The sequence below is a fragment of the Trichosurus vulpecula genome, chromosome 5 (genome assembly GCF_011100635.1).
Source record: "Trichosurus vulpecula isolate mTriVul1 chromosome 5, mTriVul1.pri, whole genome shotgun sequence".
Classification (NCBI taxonomy): Eukaryota; Metazoa; Chordata; class Mammalia; order Diprotodontia; family Phalangeridae; genus Trichosurus; species Trichosurus vulpecula.
In genome coordinates this window covers 52,256,007-52,276,283 of record NC_050577.1, presented here as the reverse complement: position 1 = coordinate 52,276,283, position 20,277 = coordinate 52,256,007, and the positions used below count along the sequence as shown (strand labels likewise).

General features: G+C 37.0%; 2 protein-coding genes across 2 annotated transcripts in view; one reads left to right on the top strand and one right to left on the bottom strand.

Annotated features, from left to right (window-relative positions):
* The window catches only part of ZNF804B (zinc finger protein 804B), a 594,276-nt gene that overhangs the window by 39,319 nt on the left and 534,680 nt on the right, over positions 1-20,277 (top strand). The window lies entirely within an intron of this gene.
* TEX47 (testis expressed 47) lies at positions 11,124-12,047 on the bottom strand. Its single transcript, XM_036760259.1, has one exon. The coding sequence runs from the start codon at positions 12,045-12,047 to the stop codon at positions 11,124-11,126; it is 924 nt and encodes a 307-aa protein (XP_036616154.1).

The following is a 20,277-nucleotide window of genomic DNA, read 5'->3' as shown; positions in this document are numbered from 1 at the left end:
GAGATTTGAACCAGGTCCTTACTCCAGAGCTAGCTCCCATTCAACTGTGCTATAATTGTAGGGATATGGATAGGAATTGGACCTGTGACCTCACTGGGTGTACACAACTCACTCTACCAATGTGAGTCATATTCTTCTCTGCAATCTATATTCTCAAGGAGTTGCCTGGGACACAGAGGGATTAAGACTTGAACCCCCAAATCTTCCTGACTTGGGGTCAAGCTCTCTATTATGCTGCACAATAATTTTAACTTTATTAATATCAATAATAATGTGTATTTGTATAGTTCTTGAGAATTTACAAAGCTCTTATGTTCCTTATCTGACACTTACTAATACTCTTAATGAGGAAACAGATGCAGAGAGGCCGAGATTTAGCAAGGATCACATAAGGGCTGAATTGCAAAGGAGGGTCTCAGAGACCCAGACTTGGAGAGCTGGAAGGACTTCAGCGGCCATCTAGTCCAATCTATATGTGAAAGAAATCCCCGCTATAACTTAACAGACATAGTGGTTGTATAGCTTCTGCTTAAAGATTTCCAAGGAAGGGAAATCCATGGTATTTCAAGGTGGCCCATCTCACTTTTGGATGGCTCTAATTGCTAAGAAGTGTTTCCTAACATTATTCCTTTGCAATATCTGCTCGTTATTGCTCTTGGATTTTCATCAAGCAGAACCTCCAACCAAGGCCTTCTGATACATGTCATGTTTTCTACTCTATTATATAGAAGTAATTATATGACTGACTTAAAAAATTACTTCAATTTAAGCATCCAAATGAACATTGTTGCCAAAAGAAGTCATCTTGAGAAGCAAAGCAGTTGTCCCAGCTATGTTGTTCTAGTTGAAAGCATTTTGGGGATTTCTTTTTCAGGCTTACCCTCAAAGCAGGATTAGTAGAACACTGGCTTGGGATTCCAGAATTTTAGATTTGAGTTCTGTCCCAAAGGGACTGTGCTGTTCATCAGTAAAATGAGGGGGCCAGAGTAGGTGATCTCTAGAGCCCTTCCAGCTCTGATGTTTATGACTTATTCTTTAAATACCCTAAGTGGGGGTAAATCTTCCTTGAAGATGGATCTGATTTTTGAAATGGCCAAAAATCATTCTAAACCAAAGTCCATGAATAAAGTGGGAGATCCTGTTTTTGGTCCAAAAGTGGCATGGTTACATAGCAGTGAGAGAATTCTTAGGCAACCAATAAACTAGTTCTGATCCAGGATGTGGTGATCAGTGGTAGTGATCCTAATCAGTGGTAGCTTTCCCATGGTTTAAAAGATATAATCGGTCATCTAAAATTTATTAAATACACAATGTGTACCAAGAACTGTGTTAGGTACATACAAAGGCCAAAATAAAATTGTCTCTGCCTTCACACTTATTTGATTGCCAAGTTTTTATGGGTTTGTTAAAAAAAAAAGGAAAGATGTTCATTCCTTTACATATGAGCCTGATTTGACACCATTTTTACGGCTCTATCTTTGTGGGCCATTCCCACTTTGGAAGATCTTGGATTTCATGTTTTGTTGTTATATTTATTCCCTTTACAAGACAGGTCTTAATACCTCCATGCTTGCTCATTCTGTGAAATTCTCGTTTCTATCTTTCCTTATTCCAAAGAGAATTGACCCAATGAGATTGAGACTTTTTTTTGGCTTCTTGGAATATCCCAGAAGTACCAGGGCACCATGCAGGCTATTCATCATTTGCCTCTCAAGCTGGCTAAATGGATGACCTATGTCTTTTCCTGCTCATGTCTTTTACACCAGTCCTCACTCACAATGTCATTGTTGACAATATATTTCTTTTTTTTTTTTTTCTTTTTTTTTTCCTTTATTTATTTTTAGTTTACCACACACGGTTCTACATAGTTTTGAGTTCCAGTTTTTCTCCCCTCCCTCCCCCCTCCCTCCCCAAGACGGCATGAAGTCTCATATAACTGTCATGTATAACTTCGCATTGAATTAATTTATGCTCTATTCAAGTCGTGGAGAAGAATTTTGACCAATGGAATGAATCATGAGAAAGAAGAAACAGAACCAAAAAAAAAAAAACAAAACAAAACAAAAAAAAAAAACCCAAAACCAAAAACAAAAGAGAAGCAGAAAAGGCGAGCATGTAGTGTGCCTCAGTCTGTATTCAAACTTCGCAGTTCTTTCTCTGAATGAAGATAGCATTCTCCATCGTGAGTCCCCTGGATTTGTCCTTGCCCCTTTAGGTTGCTGAGAGACGCGCAGTATGTCAGGGTTGGTCCTCACGGAATCCACATATCTGTGGCTGTGCACAACGTTCTCCTGGCTCTGCTCCGCTCACTCAGCATTATGTCGTGTAGGTTTTTCCAGGTTGTTATGAAGTCTGCATCATCCCCATTTCTTATGGCACAATAGTATTCCATCACCTTCATATACCACAGCTTGTTCAGCCATTCCCCAATTGATGGGCATCCCTTTGCTTTCCAATTCTTGGCTACCACAAAGAGAGCTGCTATAAATATTCTTGTACATATGGGTCCTTTTCCCGCTTGCGTGATTTCTTTGGGATACAACCCTAGAAGTGGTATTACTGGGTCAAAGGGTATGAACATTTCTATAGCCCTTTGGGCATAGTTCCACACCGCCCTCCAAAATGGCTGGATCAGCTCGCAACTCCACCAGCAATGCAACAATGTTCCAATTTCCCCACATCCTTTCCAGCATTTATCATTCTCCTGATTTGTTATTTTAGCCAATCTGACAGGAGAGATGTGGTATCTAAGAGTTGTTTTGATTTGCATTTCTCTAATCAGCAGCGATCCAGAGCATTTTTCCATATGCCTGTAGATAGCTTTAATTTCTTCCTCTGAAAACTGCCTGTTCATATCCTTTGACCATTTCTCAATTGGGGAATGGCTTGTATTCCTATATATTTGGCTTAGCTCCCTGTATATTTTAGAAATGAGGCCTTTATCAGAGATACTAGTTGCAAAGATTTTCTCCCAATTTTCTGCTTCCCTCCTAATTCTTGTTGCATTGGCTTTTTTTGTACAAAAACATTTCAATTTGACATAATCAAAATTATCCATTTTGCATTTTGTAATGCTCTCTATCTCTTGTTGGGTCATGAATTCTTTACTTTTCCACAAATCTGATAAGTAAACTATTCCTTGCTTTCCCAAATTACTTAGAGTATCAACTTTTACTCCTAAATCATGAACCCATTTTGACTTTATTTTGGTATATGGTGTAAGATATTGGTCTATGCCCAGTTTTTGCCCTACCATTTTCCAATTTTCCCAACAGTTTTTGTGAAATAGTGAATTATTAGCCCAGAAGCTAGATTCTTTGGGTTTATCAAAGAGTAGATTGCTAAACTTGTTGATTTCACCTATTTGTGTACCTATCCTATTCCACTGATCCACACCCCTGTTTCTTAACCAGTACCAGGCAGTTTTGATGACTGCTGCTGTGTAGTACAGTTTAATATCTGGTGTGGCTAAGCCACCATCTCTAGCATGTCTTTTCATTGATATCCTAGATACTCTAGACCTCTTGTTTTTCCAGATGAATTTTGTTATTATTTTGTCCAGCTCAGTAAAAAAATTTTTTGGTAGTTCGATTGGTATGGCACTGAATAGATAGATTAATTTAGGTAGAATTGTCATTTTTATTATATTAGCTCGGCCTAACCATGAGCAACTGATATTTCTCCATTTATTTAGATCTGATTTTATTCGCGTGAAAAGTGTTTCATAGTTATGTTCATATAGGCCCTGGGTTTGTCTTGGCAAATAGACTCCCAGATATTTTATAGTGCCTTCAGTAACTTTGAATGGAATTTCTCTTTCTATCTCTTGCTGTTGGGCTTTGTCAGTAATGTATAGGAATGCTGAGGATTTATGTGGGTTTATTTTATATCCTGCAGCTTTGCTAAAGTTGTTTATTATTTCAAGTAGTTTTTTACTTGATTCTCTAGGATTCTCTAGATAAATCATCATATCATCTGCAAAAAGTGATAATTTAGTTTCTTCTTTTCCTATTCTAATTCCTTCAATTTCTTTTTCTTCTCTTATTGCTACAGCTAATGCTTCCAGTACCAAATTGAATAATAGGGATGATAATGGACATCCTTGTTTCACCCCTGATCTTATTGGGAATGCATCTAGTTTATCCCCATTACAAATAATGCTTGTTGATGGTTTTAGGTAGATGCTATTTATAATTTTGAGGAAGGTTCCCCTTATTCCTATGCTTTCTAGTGTTTTTAATAGGAATGGGTGTTGTACTTTGTCAAAGGCTTTTTCTGCGTCTATTGAGATGATCATATGGTTTTTGCTAGTTTTGTTGTTGATATGGTCAATTATGCTAATAGTTTTCCTAATATTGAACCAGCCTTGCATTCCTGGAATAAATCCTACCTGGTCATGGTGTATTATTCTCGTAATGAGTTGCTGCAATCTTTTTGCTAATATTTTATTTAAAATTTTTGCATCAATATTCATTAGAGAAATTGGTCTATAATTTTCTTTCTCTGTTTTAACTCTGCCTGGTTTAGGTATTAGTACCATATTTGTGTCATAAAAAGAATTTGGTAGGACTCCTTCTTCTCCTATTTTCCCAAATAGTCTACAAAGTATTGGAATTAGTTGTTCTTTAAATGTTTGATAGAATTCACATGTAAAACCATCTGGCCCTGGAGATTTTTTCCTAGGGAGTTCGTTGATGGCCTGCTCAATTTCTTTTTCTGATATGGGGTCATTAAGAAATTTCACTTCCTTCTCTGTTAGTCTGGGCAGTTTATGTTTTTGTAGATATTCATCCATATCTCTAAGGTTGTCAAATTTATGGGCATACAGTTGGGCGAAATAATTCCTAATTATTGTTTTGATTTCCTCTTCATTAGAGGTGACCTCACCCTTTTCATTTTTTATACTGGTAATTTGATTTTCTTCTTTCTTTTTTTTAATCAAATTGACCAAAGGTTTGTCAATTTTATTGGTTTTTTCATAAAACCAGCTCTTTGTTTTATTTATTAATTCAATAGTTTTCTTGGTTTCATTTTTATTAATCTCTCCTTTGATTTTCAGTATTTCTAATTTGGTATTTAATTGGGGGTTTTCAATTTGCTCTTTTTCTAGCTTTTTCAGCTGTATGCCCAGATCATTGATCTCCTCTTTCCCTATTTTATTCATGTAGGCATTTAGAGATATAAAACTTCCCCTAAGAACTGCTTTTGCTGCATCCCATAAGTTTTGGTATGTTGTTTCATTATTGTCATTCTCTTGAATGAAATTATTGATTGTTTCTCTGATTTGATCTTTGGCCCACTCACTCTTTAGAATTAAATTATTTAGTTTCCAATTAGTTTTTAGCTTATTTTTCCATGGTGCTTTATTAAAAATGATTCTTATTGCATCATGATCTGAAAAGGATGCATTGACTACTTCTGCTTTTCTGCACTGGATTGTGAGGTTTTTATGCCCTAGTACTGTTGACAATATATTTCAACATGGCAATGGAAACGATGACACCTTCCAACAGCACAGATCATAAACCCTCTGCCTATGGGGTGCAGTGGGTTAAGCACTAGACCTAGTGTCAGAAAGACCCAAGTTCAAAACCAGCTTCAGACTCTTTATTAGCTGCTGTGTGTCTCTGGGCCAGTCACTTAACCTCTTTCTGCCTCAATCTCTTCACCTGTAAACTGGGAATATAATAGTAGTGCCAGCTTCCTAGAGATGCTGTGAGCAAAAGCAGATGTTTGTAAAGTGCTTTGTAAACCTTAAAGTTTTATACAGATGCTAGTTGTCATTATTATTTATTTATTCTCACCCTATGTGATTCTTCTCTATGGTGATTTTCCCTCTAACCAATAAATTCTGTATAGAAAGTTTACCCAGTTCTTTAGAAGCCCACTTCTATGTCTTAACTTTCTGTGGCTACCAGTAGAAATTGTTAGACTGTAATCCCTTGCTCTGCCTGCATGACCAGCCCACCTCCTTTTCTTGGATGACGTCTTCTTTTTCTGTTTCACTTGTTACCTACAATTCATTATGGGTAATATGTAATGGCGTAGGAGCTGGAGTTGAATTGAGAGCTGATGAGGACAAGCCTTGGAGTTAAGAACTGGATTCAAATCTTACCTCTGACATACTAGCCATATGACCCTGGATAAATTACTAAATTATAAATGCCCAGGCAAATTTCTAAACTTTTAAGTTAGGAGGAAGTTTTTCTCTGTAACGATGGAGTTTCTACACTAGGAGATCTCTATCCAGATGAAGACTCAAGTCCAGAACCTCTTGCATCATGTCCCTTCTCTTCGCAAACATACAAGCAAGAATTGTCATCTTGACCTGATTCCCACTGTCAAGTCCACTATTGGAGTTGTCCCAAAGATGCTTCAAGTTTTTATCTACTCAAGATGAGCTTGAATCCCAGGATTTTTATTTAGTTACAACAATCAATCAACATATCTACTGGTACAATGGTTTTTGAATACTAAACATGAAGAGGAATAGCAGGAAGGAGATTTGTCCCAGTAGTTTCTGAATTCCATTGAATAAGATGATGGCAATGAAATAAAAAATGAGTTATTACCCCTCTCTTCCATTGAATGTTTCATTTTTATCTTTAGATTCTAGTACTTACTACAGTACTCCAGACATAGATACACTTATTTAATGTTTCTTTCATTATAACCTTCTCCCTTCATAGTTAACCAAATTCATTGAACATCGCTTCCTAGAACAGACTAATCATTTCCACCAGACTGAACTCCTCACTGCCCCATGAGCATGTTGTATTCATTTTGACCTCCTTGCCTTTCCTTGTTCATAACATTTCTCCAGTTGAAAGGGCTTCCTTTCCTCTTCTCTACCTATCCAAATTATCCCCATCTTTTAAAGGTCAAACCAATTTCTTACTACTTTAGAATAAGGATGTTGGACATAGATCAGTGATGTCAAACTTAGATAGAAACAGGGCCACTCAGCTGTACGTAAAAATCATTGTGAATATTGACTTAGAAATTACATATCTATGTCCTATTGTATTTTTATTTTAAAAATATTTCTCAATAATATTTTAATATGATTCAGGCCCTAGGAGTTCGGAGGGCTGCAGGTTTGAGATGACTTCTCAATATATAATCTTCTAATCCTTTGTGAAGTCTTTCCATCTCCCACATTGATTGCCTCCCTTTTTAAAAAATTCACATCTTGTCTGTATCCTGCATTTTGGTAACAGGTCATGTAATTTTTATTGCAGGGACCCCTATGACTCAAAGGACCTTGGGAGATGTTCATGTGTTCCCACAGAAGAGAGGTGGAAAGAAATCTCAGCATGGCCCCTATATGTTTGCAAAACAGTCGTTTGCAATATCAAACCAAAAAAATTTTTATTAAAAAGAGAATTCATTTCAGCACAGAATAACACAGAACTAAGGGCAAGTGAAGAAATTTAAATGCAAACTGGTCTCTTTTTCTGGATTTTGGAAGCAAATTAAGCAACCAAAGGACAAAGCAATAATAATAATTTTAACTGAAGTACGTGTTTATGAAACTGTTTTCACTTATATGAAGTGAAATATTATTATCCCCAATTTTAAGGATGAAGAAATAAGATCAAAGAGAGTAAATTTTTTTCCATCGCTATTTACCTTAAAGTAAGTGACTTAAAGGAGATGGGGACTTGGGGATCCTGACCCCAAGTGTAGTGCCCGATCTGTTACCCCAACGATGCCTCTCTAAAGAAATGACTGTCAAAGGAGAAATAATATATTTCCATTAAAGACTAATTTTATCCAGTAAGCTATTCAGGTGCTTTTAGAGATAATCATTGAAGTTGACAAAGTGCTGCTTTCATTAAAATTATATAAGCAGATACGAGAAATATGATAAAATTTGCAAATAAATGTCGACCTTTGTTAAAGAAAAGTTTGGTTTTGAAAAGTGGTCAGGCAGAACCAATATTTGCTTAATTGCTTCAGAAGGTAGTAAATGGAAGCTGGTAGACAATGACTAATTTCCATATTATTTGACTATGGCTGGTTAGAAATAACTCCTGCAAGAAGTCAAATAACCAGCTGACAGCCTACCTTCTGGTAGCTTTCAATGAGCTATTGTGTCCCTTGGCTTTGCAATAAGCCATTAGCCTCATTACGTTTCCAGATAAACATTCCCAAATGATGCTTGATTATGCAGTCTGGAGAAAGTGATTTTGAAACTTATTTGCAAAGGTTACATGGCTGTGGTCTGAATGCAGGATTCTTAGTATGGATTTTTCACATCCAAATCTCCATGGAAATTGGTGAAGAATTGTGATAGAAATGAAATGAGTACATGAAAGCAATCTTTTTTCCCCCTGCTCTTTGGTTGATGAATGCAAAGTGTACTTATGCAAATCGTTTTGGGGGGACATAAAGAAAAACAACAAAACTCATAAAAATTTAATTTCTCATTCTAATTTAACAATTAACAAAAAGCAAGGAATGACAAAAATGAGAAACTTCCTCTTCTTTCCTCATATCCTGAAATATGGGAAAAGGTATATATGGGAGTATTTTGACCAGGATAGAGAAAAAAAACAGTCATTTCTAAGCCCGAAAAATCAGATAAATATCTCTTTTCTTGATTATTTTATGTCCCAGGAAAAATAAGATTTCATTAATAAATCAACCAAAACAAATATATTTCTAAACATAACAACTCCATCTTCACTCAAAGTTGTATTAATTGTTTTATCTATTATTTCCCTTCAAGATCCTTAGTCTTTAATGACATTACATTTAACCTTTCAAAGGACTTGTACTTTTTCACTTTTGTCTGAATTATTTTTCTCTTGCTCCCGTACCCTTGACTTCCTGGTTTTCTCTTTCCCACTTAATCTTTTCTTAACAGATGACACCAAACAAGCATATTTTTTGCAGTCTTGCCCCAACAATGAATTTTTCTTTATGTGAGGAGTCATATAATTACGTTATTGATAACTACTCATTTATTTCGTGTTTTATGGGTACTTGGTCTATGATAATCAATTTAATCAAAAGAATTTCTTCAGTTCATTAGAGGTTGAGAGTAAATAGCCTTTGAAGTGCTGATAAATATAGAGGGTCCCTACAGCATCTCGCATCTACCTAAAATAGGCTTTTCACAAAAGAATCTCACTGTCAGAGAAATTGTTCTATTGTCTTACTGGTTAATCTGATCTTAGCTATAAGTGGTTAATATTTGTTTCATGTTATCATCATGACTGCTAAACAGTCAACTATTTTATTAAGCATCTGCTACATGTAATAAATCAATCAGTATTGATTAAAAGCTTACTATGTGTCAAGTAGTATGCTAGGCACTGGACATACCAATACAAAAATGATACAATCGGTACAAACAATGAGCTTATGTTCTAATGGGGGAGACAGAAGCTATGTATAAAATATATGTAGTACATATACACACATACACAATTAGATAAATAAATGCAAAGTAGTTTAATACAAGGTAGATTGGGGTGGATCAGGAAAGGTTTCTTGTAGAGGATGGTACTTCAGCTGCATCTTATGGAAGAAAGAGACTATGCGGTGGCGGGAAGGAGGGAGTACATAATTGGCATGTTGGATGGCCAGTGCAATGACATGGAGATGAGAGATGGAATTTCTTCTGTGAGATATAGAGAAAGGCCTGTTTGACTGGATCACAGAGTTCAGAAAGGCAAAGCGGTATCCAATGAGGTTAGGAAGATAGGTTTGGGATCGGGTTATATAGTTTTAAAAGCTAAATAGAGCAGTTTATATTCTTTTCTAGAAGCATAAGAAAGTCTCTTGAGTTGGTTGGGTAGGAGAGTCATATGACTGGATCTGTGCTTAAGAAAAATTACTTTGTTAGTGTGTAGGATGGATTAAAATGATGAAACCTGAGAAAGGGAGGACAATTAGTTGGCTGCTGAGGTCCTCTAGGTGAGAAATGAGGAGAGCTGGAACTGATGGGGTATTTGTACCGTGGGAGAGGAGATTGAAAAGAGGTGTTATAAAGTTGAAAATAATAAGGTTTGGTAACTGTTTTTGGCTATGTGGTATGAGAGACATAGAGAGGAGTCCAAGATCACGTCAAGATTATCCATCTAGGATGGTAGTATTTCCTACAGAAATAAGGATATAAGAGGAGAAGATTTGGGAGAAAGACAATGAGCTCAGTTTTTGAACGTTAAGATGTCTCTCAAATATCCAGTTCAAAATGTCCAATAGGCAAAATTAGTGATGCAGGTCTGAAGCACAGTAGAGACTCTGGGGGCTGGACATATAAGCTGGGGAGTCATCTACCTAGAGATGATAGTTAATCAAATGAGATCTGATGAAGTTACCAGGATAAGAGTATGGGGAAAATGAGAAAAAGAATATAGGACAGAATCACAGGGAGCACCCACAATTAGGGATATGATGTGAATGATTAACCAACAAGGAAGACTGAGGAGCAGTTTTATAGGTAGGAGTTGAATTATGAGACAGTGTTATAAAAAAAACTAGAGAGAAAAGAATATTTAGGTGGATAAGTGTGATTTTTTCCTCACCCACCTCACTCAGCGTTAAGTCCGACATAATCTAATTCTTGGGCAACTAGGTGGTGTTAAGACCGAGTGCTGAGGCTGGAGTCACAACGATTCATTTTTGGGAGTTAAAATCTAGCCTTAGATACTTACTAGCTATGTCACCCGGGGCAAGTCACTTAACCCTGTTGACCTCAGTTTCTTCATGTGTAAAAGGAGCCGGAGAAGGAAATGGCAAATGCTCCTGTAGTTTTGCCAGGAAAACCCCAAATGGGGTCTTGAAGAGTCAGAAACAAGTTAACGACAACATCAGTCTAACTCTTATCTTTATTGTCTAAGTCTGAGTTTATGAATAAGTGTGAAAAAATTGCTATGTTAACATATTTTGCAAAATTTTTTCATGGAAATTATGCAGGTAGTAAAAAGGAAATAAATATAGTTTGCTATGTTATATGAATTTATTTACCCACATCAGTGGATAGGTGACTGTTATAAGCTATTACTCTATTACAAGTAATTAAAAATGCCCTAGTTATAATGTTATATACTATGTCAATGTGCCGATGCTTGGAGAGAACTAAAACAGTCTAAAAGCAATACATCTTCATCCTAAAGAGGTGTGGGGGTAGGCCACACAACTTCTGCATCCAACGTCACATGAATAGGCTTGTTATACATTCTTAAAAACTCTGCGGGGGTCAGGAAGCCTTCAGCTCTACATAGATACTTTATGATTTCTTCAGGGAGGAGAAGTTCAGGCACAAGGCTGTGCAGGTTATCTCCTGGTCCTTTAGTGCCTACTTTAACATTCCTTGAAAGATACATGCCAAGCTTGAGCACCAGGGTGAGGCAATCAGTAACCACCTCATCTTTAGATTGCGATTGTGTGATATCTTCCAGGTACATCACTGGTACATTAATCACAGAAGTGTACCATTGCATGAAGAGTCTTGTTGGAATGTTATGAGACATAACTAGAATTTTAAGGTCACAGAGCAAAAATCTAGGTTCGTCTTCTTCGTGAGAAACGTAGTCTTGAAGAATTCGGTAAAGAGTCCCAGTGGAGCTCTCAATGACATGGAGAATGGTTGTAGGATAGACAAGGATGATCCCAGTAACATTTTCTCCCTGGTGAAACTTGAGTATATGTTGGTGTAGTTGCTCATAGTACTCAATAATTTTTTTCTTCTCCACATTTGGGGATATCTTGGCCACAAGAAACATTCTGTGGAGGAGAAATTTCTTGAATTGTAGTCTTCGTTTCTCTTCCAGATAATATAGGTAATTTTTTCGTGGAACTTGTGGGATTATTATCTTCTCGTGCCGTCCTCCATGCTTTAGATGGTGGTGGTGGAAAGGGTGTGATGAGCTAACGCGAGAGCCATGTTGGAGGCTATGTTGGACCCCACGGGACCCGCGGGGGGGCCCAAGCTGGGATCCGCGGAGGGTCCCACGCTGGATCCCAGAGAAACCAACATAGTCCCAATAGCCTTCACTCTGTGCCCGTGATGTCTTTTTCCTTTCGACATTCATCTTGTCAGGTTAGCTTCTCAGTTAAGGACTCAGGTTTGTCCCTGTCTGACAAAAAGACAAGGAGCCACAGAGCTCCAGATATTTTATCAAGATTGTTACATAGTAAGAATTTTAACTATAATGACAAACGATTACTTGATAAATGAGAGGAAACTAAAATAGATGGGACTTCTGTGAAAAGCCTTGCCCGGTCCTCTTCAATCTTAATGCCTACCTTCTGTGATTACTCTCAATTTATCCTGCATATATCTTTTTTGTACATAGTGTTTTTTTGCAGATTGTTTCTCCCATTAGCCTGTGATTTCCTTGAGAACAGGGACTGTTTTTTGCCTTTCTTTGTATCCTAAGTGCTTAGCATAGTGCCTGGCATGTAGTAGGCATCTGATATAGGCTAATTCATCAACTACAAAGAGTAGTAGTTTGATAAACTGTCACAACCCACTACTCTGCGTAGGAGTTCAGGAATAAGTTGAAGGGAATAATTTCTAAAAGAATCCAAGGGGAGCAGATATGGCTACAATCAAGAGCAATATTAGCTTGACCTTTTTAATTTTTCGTATCTAGTCATCTTGCAAAATTCTCTCTTGGGGCTTTGGAATCAGCTGAGGAATTATGTGAGCTGTAGACTATATCCTAAAGAGTGAGAATAGCCACCTTTGCAAGTACAGATGCTTTCAGCAGACTTATCTTTGCCGATGATGGTGGACCATCTGATTTTTAATCTTTGGTCCAGGACGTTAAAACCAAATTATGTTACTGAATTCTTATTATGGAATGATAGGATAACTGAGACTCTAACTTTTGTTACTGGTCACCATCACTGTAATTCCTGAAATGACTGCTTTTTATCTGTTTTTCCCCTTCTAAGTACTTAGTGGTGTTTGATAAATCCTTAATTTATTCTCTTAAAAATTCTTCCCTTCTTCCCCTTGTTGTTCATTTCTGTCTTTATTCTCATACACCTTCAGGCAAGCTTCTTCAATTTGTTTCTGCTAGATATTTTACTTAGACTCAACTTACCCTTCCACTTACCTCCAACTGCCAGCATCCCAAAGTATTGCTGGTTGATCTTAGATTCCATTCCATATATTGGTGGACCATTCAGTTGATGAGAAATTCCAGCAAGTTTTAAAGGGCCAGTACTGAATTTACACTATCAATCTTTCCATGAATGTTGGGTTGTGTGTGTGTACACATCTACACAAATACACAAACAGTTTCATGCTCAGTTGGTGCAGGGAAACAAGAATTTCTTTTCTTTGTTGGTAGCTTTTGGTTAAGCGGGTTTGGTGGGTCAGACATCATGATACTGTTTGTCACATGCTGACAATGAGAAAGTTTTTGGTGTTTCTTCATTGCAGAAAGTGATAATTCTTAGTTTTAGCTATTTGCTTTTTAAAATAATATTTAAGAAGGGGCCTTCCACTTTTAAACTGTTTTAAGGTTTTTTTTTGTTTGTTTAACATAAATGGGTGGTGTGTTTTGCCCAAGATCACTGCTCCTATTATGGAAAAAAAAAAAACTTTGATTTTTTTTTGGGCCATCTCTGCACCTCTGGTATGGCTAAAAATTTGTCATGGCGCATTATTTTTTAACTATATTTCTTTAGCTTTCTTGTGAGAATTTCAATATTTTATAGCACTAATCATTAGTGAAAGTGGCTCATTGTCCTCTTTATCTTCTTTGAGTATCAAATGTATATTTGTTTCATAAAAGAGTTTGTTTAGAGTACTTTCTGTATTTTGGCAAATAGTTTATTATAATATTATAATATAGGCATTAACTTTAACTGTTTTGTATGGTTCTCTTATAAATCCCTGAATTCCGAAGTTGTTTCCTTCAGAAATTCATTTATGGTTTGCATCTAAGATTGGATAGATTAAGGTTTCTATTATATTTTTGGAGGTTGTATTTTTTTAAAGAGATGTTCATTAATTTCCTTCTAATGATCAATTTTTCTTGTCAAATAATTCACTGTAGTAATTGCTGATGATTCTCTTTATGTCCTCTCTATGGCGAATTTACTGCATTCATTTTTATGTTTATAGTTTCATTTTGCTCTTCCCTGATCAGACAGGCTAATGATTTATTAACTTTGAGAGCCTTTCAAAAACACTCAATTTTGTTTCTTAGTTCAGTGGTCTTTTTATTTTCTAAATTTTTGTATTTCTGGATGAATTTTCAAGATTTTTAAGTATTTCATGTTTTAGGAGTGCTAATTTGTTTTCTAGTCTTTTAAATTATTTTCTCAATTTACTGAGGCTCTTTTTAAATTTTATTAATACATTTTGGAGACATTTTCTTTTCTGAAAACTACTTTAGCTATGCCCCCCAAAATTTGGTATTTTGTTTTTTGTTTACTGTTTTTTTTAGTGTTATCATTATCTATGATAAAATCATTTATTATTTCTATGATATTTTCCTCAACTTACTCATTATTCAGGAAATCATCATTTAGTCACCTTTTAATCTGCATCTTTTCCTCGCATTTCACTTAATTTTTGTTAGTATTATTTTATAGTCTATAAAGAATGTTTATCAAATTTGCCTTTTTATATTTGTTTTTGATACCTTCATGCTTTAGCACAGAATCAGTTTTTGCAACAATACCATCAGATGCTGAAAAATGTGTATTAAGATTCCCATCTAGACTAGGCAATTTTTTTCAATAATATGTGCAATTCTAAATTTTTCTTCTCTTTTATCTTTCTTTTGGATTTACCTGGCTCTGCGATAGGACTATTAAAGTCTGCTATTTATTTTTGGGTTAGTAGTCATATAGTTTTTTAATCCACCTAGATTTTATGAAATTAACTGCTGCACCACTTGGTCTATGTACAGTTAAAAGTTTCAATGTTTGTGTTGCCTTTGAGCATAATGTAATTTCCACATTTATCTCTTTTGGCATTATCATTTTTTGTTGTTGCCTTATCCAAGATTCTGATTATCATAACTTTTGCTTTTTAAAAGACTCTCCTGAAGTAGCTCTTATCTTCCTCTCATTTGAACTCTACATATATTGGTTTTAAATTTTTTATATGCATCAAATTGTTAGGTTTTGTTTTCATATATATTCCTGCTCCCTAGGAAAAAAAATCTGATTAAATTCTTTAACCTAATTATTGCCAAAGTGTCCTTTTTGTATCTGGATTTCTTTGGTTTGGTTTTTGGATTCCTGCCATCTAGGTTATCTAGGTTAAATTAACAAGCATTTGTTAATCACCTACTACCGTGCAAGGTTCTTTGCTTCATCTTGAGAATACAAAGACAAAGATGAAAAACATTCCCTGCCCTTAAGATGTGTATATTCTACTGGGAGATATAATATGTCAAAAGACAAGTAATGTGTTCCATGTTATGTCGATAACTTCCACTGATGAGGTAACTGAGGGCCAATTACTGACTATCTTAAGAAATGTGTAAGAATGCCTTCTTTTGGGGCTGGTAGATGCCTCTAACAATAACTGAGCACAGTGATATAGTTATAATGAATTTTAAAAGAGAGATTGTTCCTTCAAAGACTCTACCCATTATTCTTCCTTATCCAATGGAGGCACAAAAGAAGGGACAGTATGGGTTTAGATAAGGATGATGTCTCCTCAAGAGATCTAGGTTTCTGTGTATATAAGAATGTGGAGATGTGCAGGAGAAAGAAGGGGAAGGGAAGTTTTGAAAGCTAGAACAGGATTCCAGAAGGCGCAAGGGAAGGGGTGTACACAGAGCACAGGAAAGAGGGAAAACAGAGGAGGCAAAAATCAATAGTGGGTGAGAATGGGAAATATCCCCAACCTGGGGCTTGGCTGAAGGAGGGGTAGGAAGGGAAGGGAATATGCATTTATATAGTAACTACTACATACTAGCACTGTTCTAAACATGTTATAAACATTATTTCATTTAATCTGGAACAGGAGCTTTCCCTTGTTAAAGAGTTCTCTGATGATAAAAGGATGGGGAATCAACTTATTTTCTCTAAAACCTTAGAATAGAAGAGACATTGAGTCAGGCATCTCAGAGTATAAATACACATTGGTCAGATCCCCAGAGCCTATCAGAGCTCACATTCTGCACTGTGCCCATTTTCTCAACCCAAAGTAGCAGACAATACAAACTGGGAAGATAACACTGTGTGTAGTACATGCACTGGCTTCTTGGTTTGGATTGGTTTCTGAGGCTTATTCCTAAGGAGCTCCTAGTGCCAGAGGCCTGGGCAGAGTCCCACTGGAAATTTAAAGATGATGAATGGCTGAGGCTCTGGAAAGATTGCTGGAGATTTGGATTCAGAGCAGCTGGCTTCAAAGTCATGCCTGCTTAGCTTTGGACAAATCATAACCTCTCAGGGCCTCAGTTTCCTCAGCTGTTAAAAATTTAAATTAGTTGGCTTCTCTGGTCTCTTTTGACTCGAAATTTGATCTTGAAACAGGAAGTATTGTGAGTTATTCTTCATGTGGCAGCAGGTTCAAGATTTCCAATCTAGTCCTTGAGTATTCAGTGGAAATGAAAGGCTATAGAGCTATTGTAGTGATTCAAGTTAGAGTGAGTTGTAGACTCTTTGTTGGTGAGGAGGAGACCTACAATATGAGTACCTGAGAAGGGCAGGGCTGAGTCATCCTCTCTGATCAGCTAATGTGGTTTCCATCAATTGGTAACTCTAGTGGTTATGGTCTCCTGCCAGCACCCTTTGTATTTTGGAGTTTTCACTGTTTGCCTATGGCTTCCTACCCAGGAAATAATTCCTCTTCTGCTTTGGCCATTCCAAGAATCTCATCCTATTGAATCACCTAAAGCCAACAAGAGGCAGGTTCTGGTGTCATTGGCAGAGTACCGGGAGTAGAATTGGTAAGACCTAAGTTCAAATCTTGCTGCACATAATCGCTAGATTTATGTCCCTGGGAAAATCACTTAACCACTGATTGAGTTTTGTCAACTTTAAATTGAAAATAATAGTACCTAGTTGTCAGGGTTATTTTTAAAATCAAATGTGTTAATGTGTAGCACAGTGTTGGTATGTACTAGGCACTTAATAAATGCTTATTCTATCCCTTTCCCACTCCCCAGCTATTTTAAAGTGCATAATTTGTAGGTCTCTTGTTAGTCTTCCATGCAAAGCCATGTCATTTCAAAATAATATTATCAGCATTTATGACCCAAACTCACTGTAAGTATGTGTGGTCACCTTATCATAACCACAGCTCATATTTATAGAATGAATACTCTCCCATCTCCTCTCCCCACCAGTGATTTCACTGGTATAGGTAACAGTCCGTGAGGAATGTGATCATCAGCCATAATTATATCTTCTGGGCTTATATCACTCTAACCTCTCTTCTAGGTGATAACATTGGTTTGGTATCTGGTAGCATTTTACTGAAGGCTCTGACTAGAAAAGTTTAAATTGAGTGAAACATATTTGTTTAAAAACACCACCACTTCATTTGAAATGTGGGAATGCAAATGATCTCTTTTTGGTTGGTTGTTGTCCTTCATTCTCAAAGAGGACCAAAATGACATCATTATGTTGGAGCCAAGGTACAGTGTGTCCATCTGTGGCTGATCAGACCAGTATGAGCTCAGAATGCTATACCACAGGTCAGGCACAAATAGTCTGTATGAACGTTCGGACTGGAGATATCTCTAAATTTGCACATCTTGTGTTTCTTTTGAGCTACTGTAATTCAGCTTTACTCATGGCTCATGGCACCTTCTTTGATGTTGGGCACGCCATGCTGGGCAGTCCTTTGCCAGTATCTCCCGCCTCATGCAATAAAGTCCAAAATTCTTCAGAGAGAACTTGAATGTCCTCATATACTTTCTCTTGTGTGAGTTCTCTGTAAAATAGTATTTTAGGCAAACACTTTTGGCATTCAAACAACATGGCCAACCCATCAGAATTGCACTCTCTGCAGTAGACTTTAAATGCTTCACAATTTAGCTCGGGAAAGGACCTCAGTGCCCAGTACCTTATCTTGCCATGTAATCTTCAGAATCTTCCAAATACAATTCAAACAGAAGAGATTCAGTTCCCTGCAATGTCACTGGTATAATGTCCAGGTTTCATAGGCATACAGCAATGAGGTCAGCACACTGGCTCTGTAGACCTTCAATGTGGTAAGCAGTATCATACCTCTTCTCTCTCATATTTTCCTTTGGAACCTCCTAAACATCAAGCTAGTTTTGGCAATGCATGCATCAACCTCATCATTTATTTGTACATGCATGGTACTGCCAAGGTAAGTGAACTTATCCACAGCATTCAATATTTCTCCATTTGCTGTGACCAATGGTTCCCCATATGGATGTGGTGCTGGCTGGTGGAGAACCTATGTTGTCTTGGTGTTAATTGTCGGACTGAAATTAATAGAAGTGGCAGAAAATGCTTTGTTGCATCTCAACTTCAGAGGCTGCATTGAGTGTACAATCATCTGCAAACAAAACCGTGCACCAGTACTCCCTCTGCTTTGGTCTTGGCTTGTAGCCTTTTCAAGTTAAATAATTTACCATCAGTATGGTAGCTGACCTAACACCCTTTTGGTCCTCATTGAAGATATCTGACAGCATTGCTGAAAATGTCATGCTAAAAAGCATGGGAGCAAGCACACAGCTCTGCTTCACTTCATTGGTGACTGGGAAGGCACAAGAGCATCATCCATTATCCAGGACCGCAGCAAACATGCCATCATGAAACTTGAAAACTACATTTCTAGACAATGGATTTTAGCAGTCTGGCCTTGACCAATGCTTCTAGAATGAACAACCATTTTTTCCTCAGAGGAGGGGTGATAATAGTTAATAATAATTTGTAAATACACTTTGAGGAATATCTCTAACTCAACATAAACATTCAGAATCACTGAAAATAACTTTGATTTGCTGAAGATACTATTCTGAAGCTTAAAGAAACCAACATGTAAACTTTCTGGAAAATAGGATAGATACAGATCACTAGTTAGTATCTGTTCTAGATGTGGTTTGATCTTCACATGTTTAGAGAAGGAGAGGAGAGCCAAAGTCAGGGGATGAAGAGACTCACAGTCAGTCAACAAACATTTATTAAGTACTTGTTATGTATCAGACACTAACCTAAGTACAGGAGATACCAATGGAAAGTTGAAAAGTCCATGCCCTCAAGGAACTCAGATTGTAATGGGGGAAACAACATGTAAATTACTAATTGTATATTGGAAATATGAAGAGTAGATGGGAAGTAGTCTGAGAGAGGAAGGCATTAGCAGTTAAGGGAATCAAGAGGTGCCTCCTACAGAAGGCAAGCAAGGTAGGTTTCGAGCTGATTTTTGAAGGCAGCAAAGCCAAGGTCAGAAGTAAGAGGGACAGAGCATTCCAGCTGTGGGAGGAAAAGAGAAGGCACAGACTCAGGAGATGTAATGTCATGTGATAGGATTAACAAGTAGGCCATTGTAGCTGGATCAAAGAGTATAATGAGAGGAGTTTACTTTATGTGACAAACAAACCGACTCTATATTTGATCCTGGAGGCAATAGGGAGACACTAGAATTAATTAAATTTTTCTGAAAATCTTTTTTTTTTGTATTTGACTGGAGGATGGGGGAAGAGACTTGTGCTAGGGATGCCAGGTAGAAGACTGTTGCAGTAATCCAGTTGAGAGGTGATGAGGACCTAGCAAAAATGGTGGTCATGCTAGTGGAGAGAAGGGGACAGATCTGAAGGTAGAAACAAGATTTGATAATGGATTGGCTATATGGTATGTGTGAGACTGAGGAGTTGATAAATTTCCCAAGGATGTGAGCCTGTGACCAAAAGGTTTTTTCTTTACTTTCTAGACCTAAAGACGAGGACAGAAGGTCATTTACTGTAGGAGCTTGTTCTGCTTGTTAGAAAATGAAGGGAGAGAGGACAGAAAGGAAGACATGATAACTCCACTAGACATGAAACCCTTCTATGTTATTCCCACTATTTCAGATATATTGGATCATATCACCTTCCCTCTTTCAGTGCCTCTGTCATCAACTTTTGAGTCCTCTGACGCTAAAAGGAAAAACTGTTGCTTCTGAATTTAGACTTATATGCCAGATATGAAGGCCATTGCACGTGTACTGTCTCTTTTGAAGGAACAACCCAGTTTTGAGTCAAGGAGATCCAATCATCTTATCAGAAAGTCTACATGTCAATATTGTTGCCCCACTTTTCAAGACCAGTTAGTTGTTATGTCTAAAGCATAATGGGGGTGGGGCTCATTATTATGTCCCCTGTATTC

Coding starts and splice junctions, on each gene's coding strand:
- TEX47 (XM_036760259.1), bottom strand. CDS start 12,047: ATGAATGTCGAAAGGAAAAAGACATCACGGGCACAGAGTGAAGGCTAT.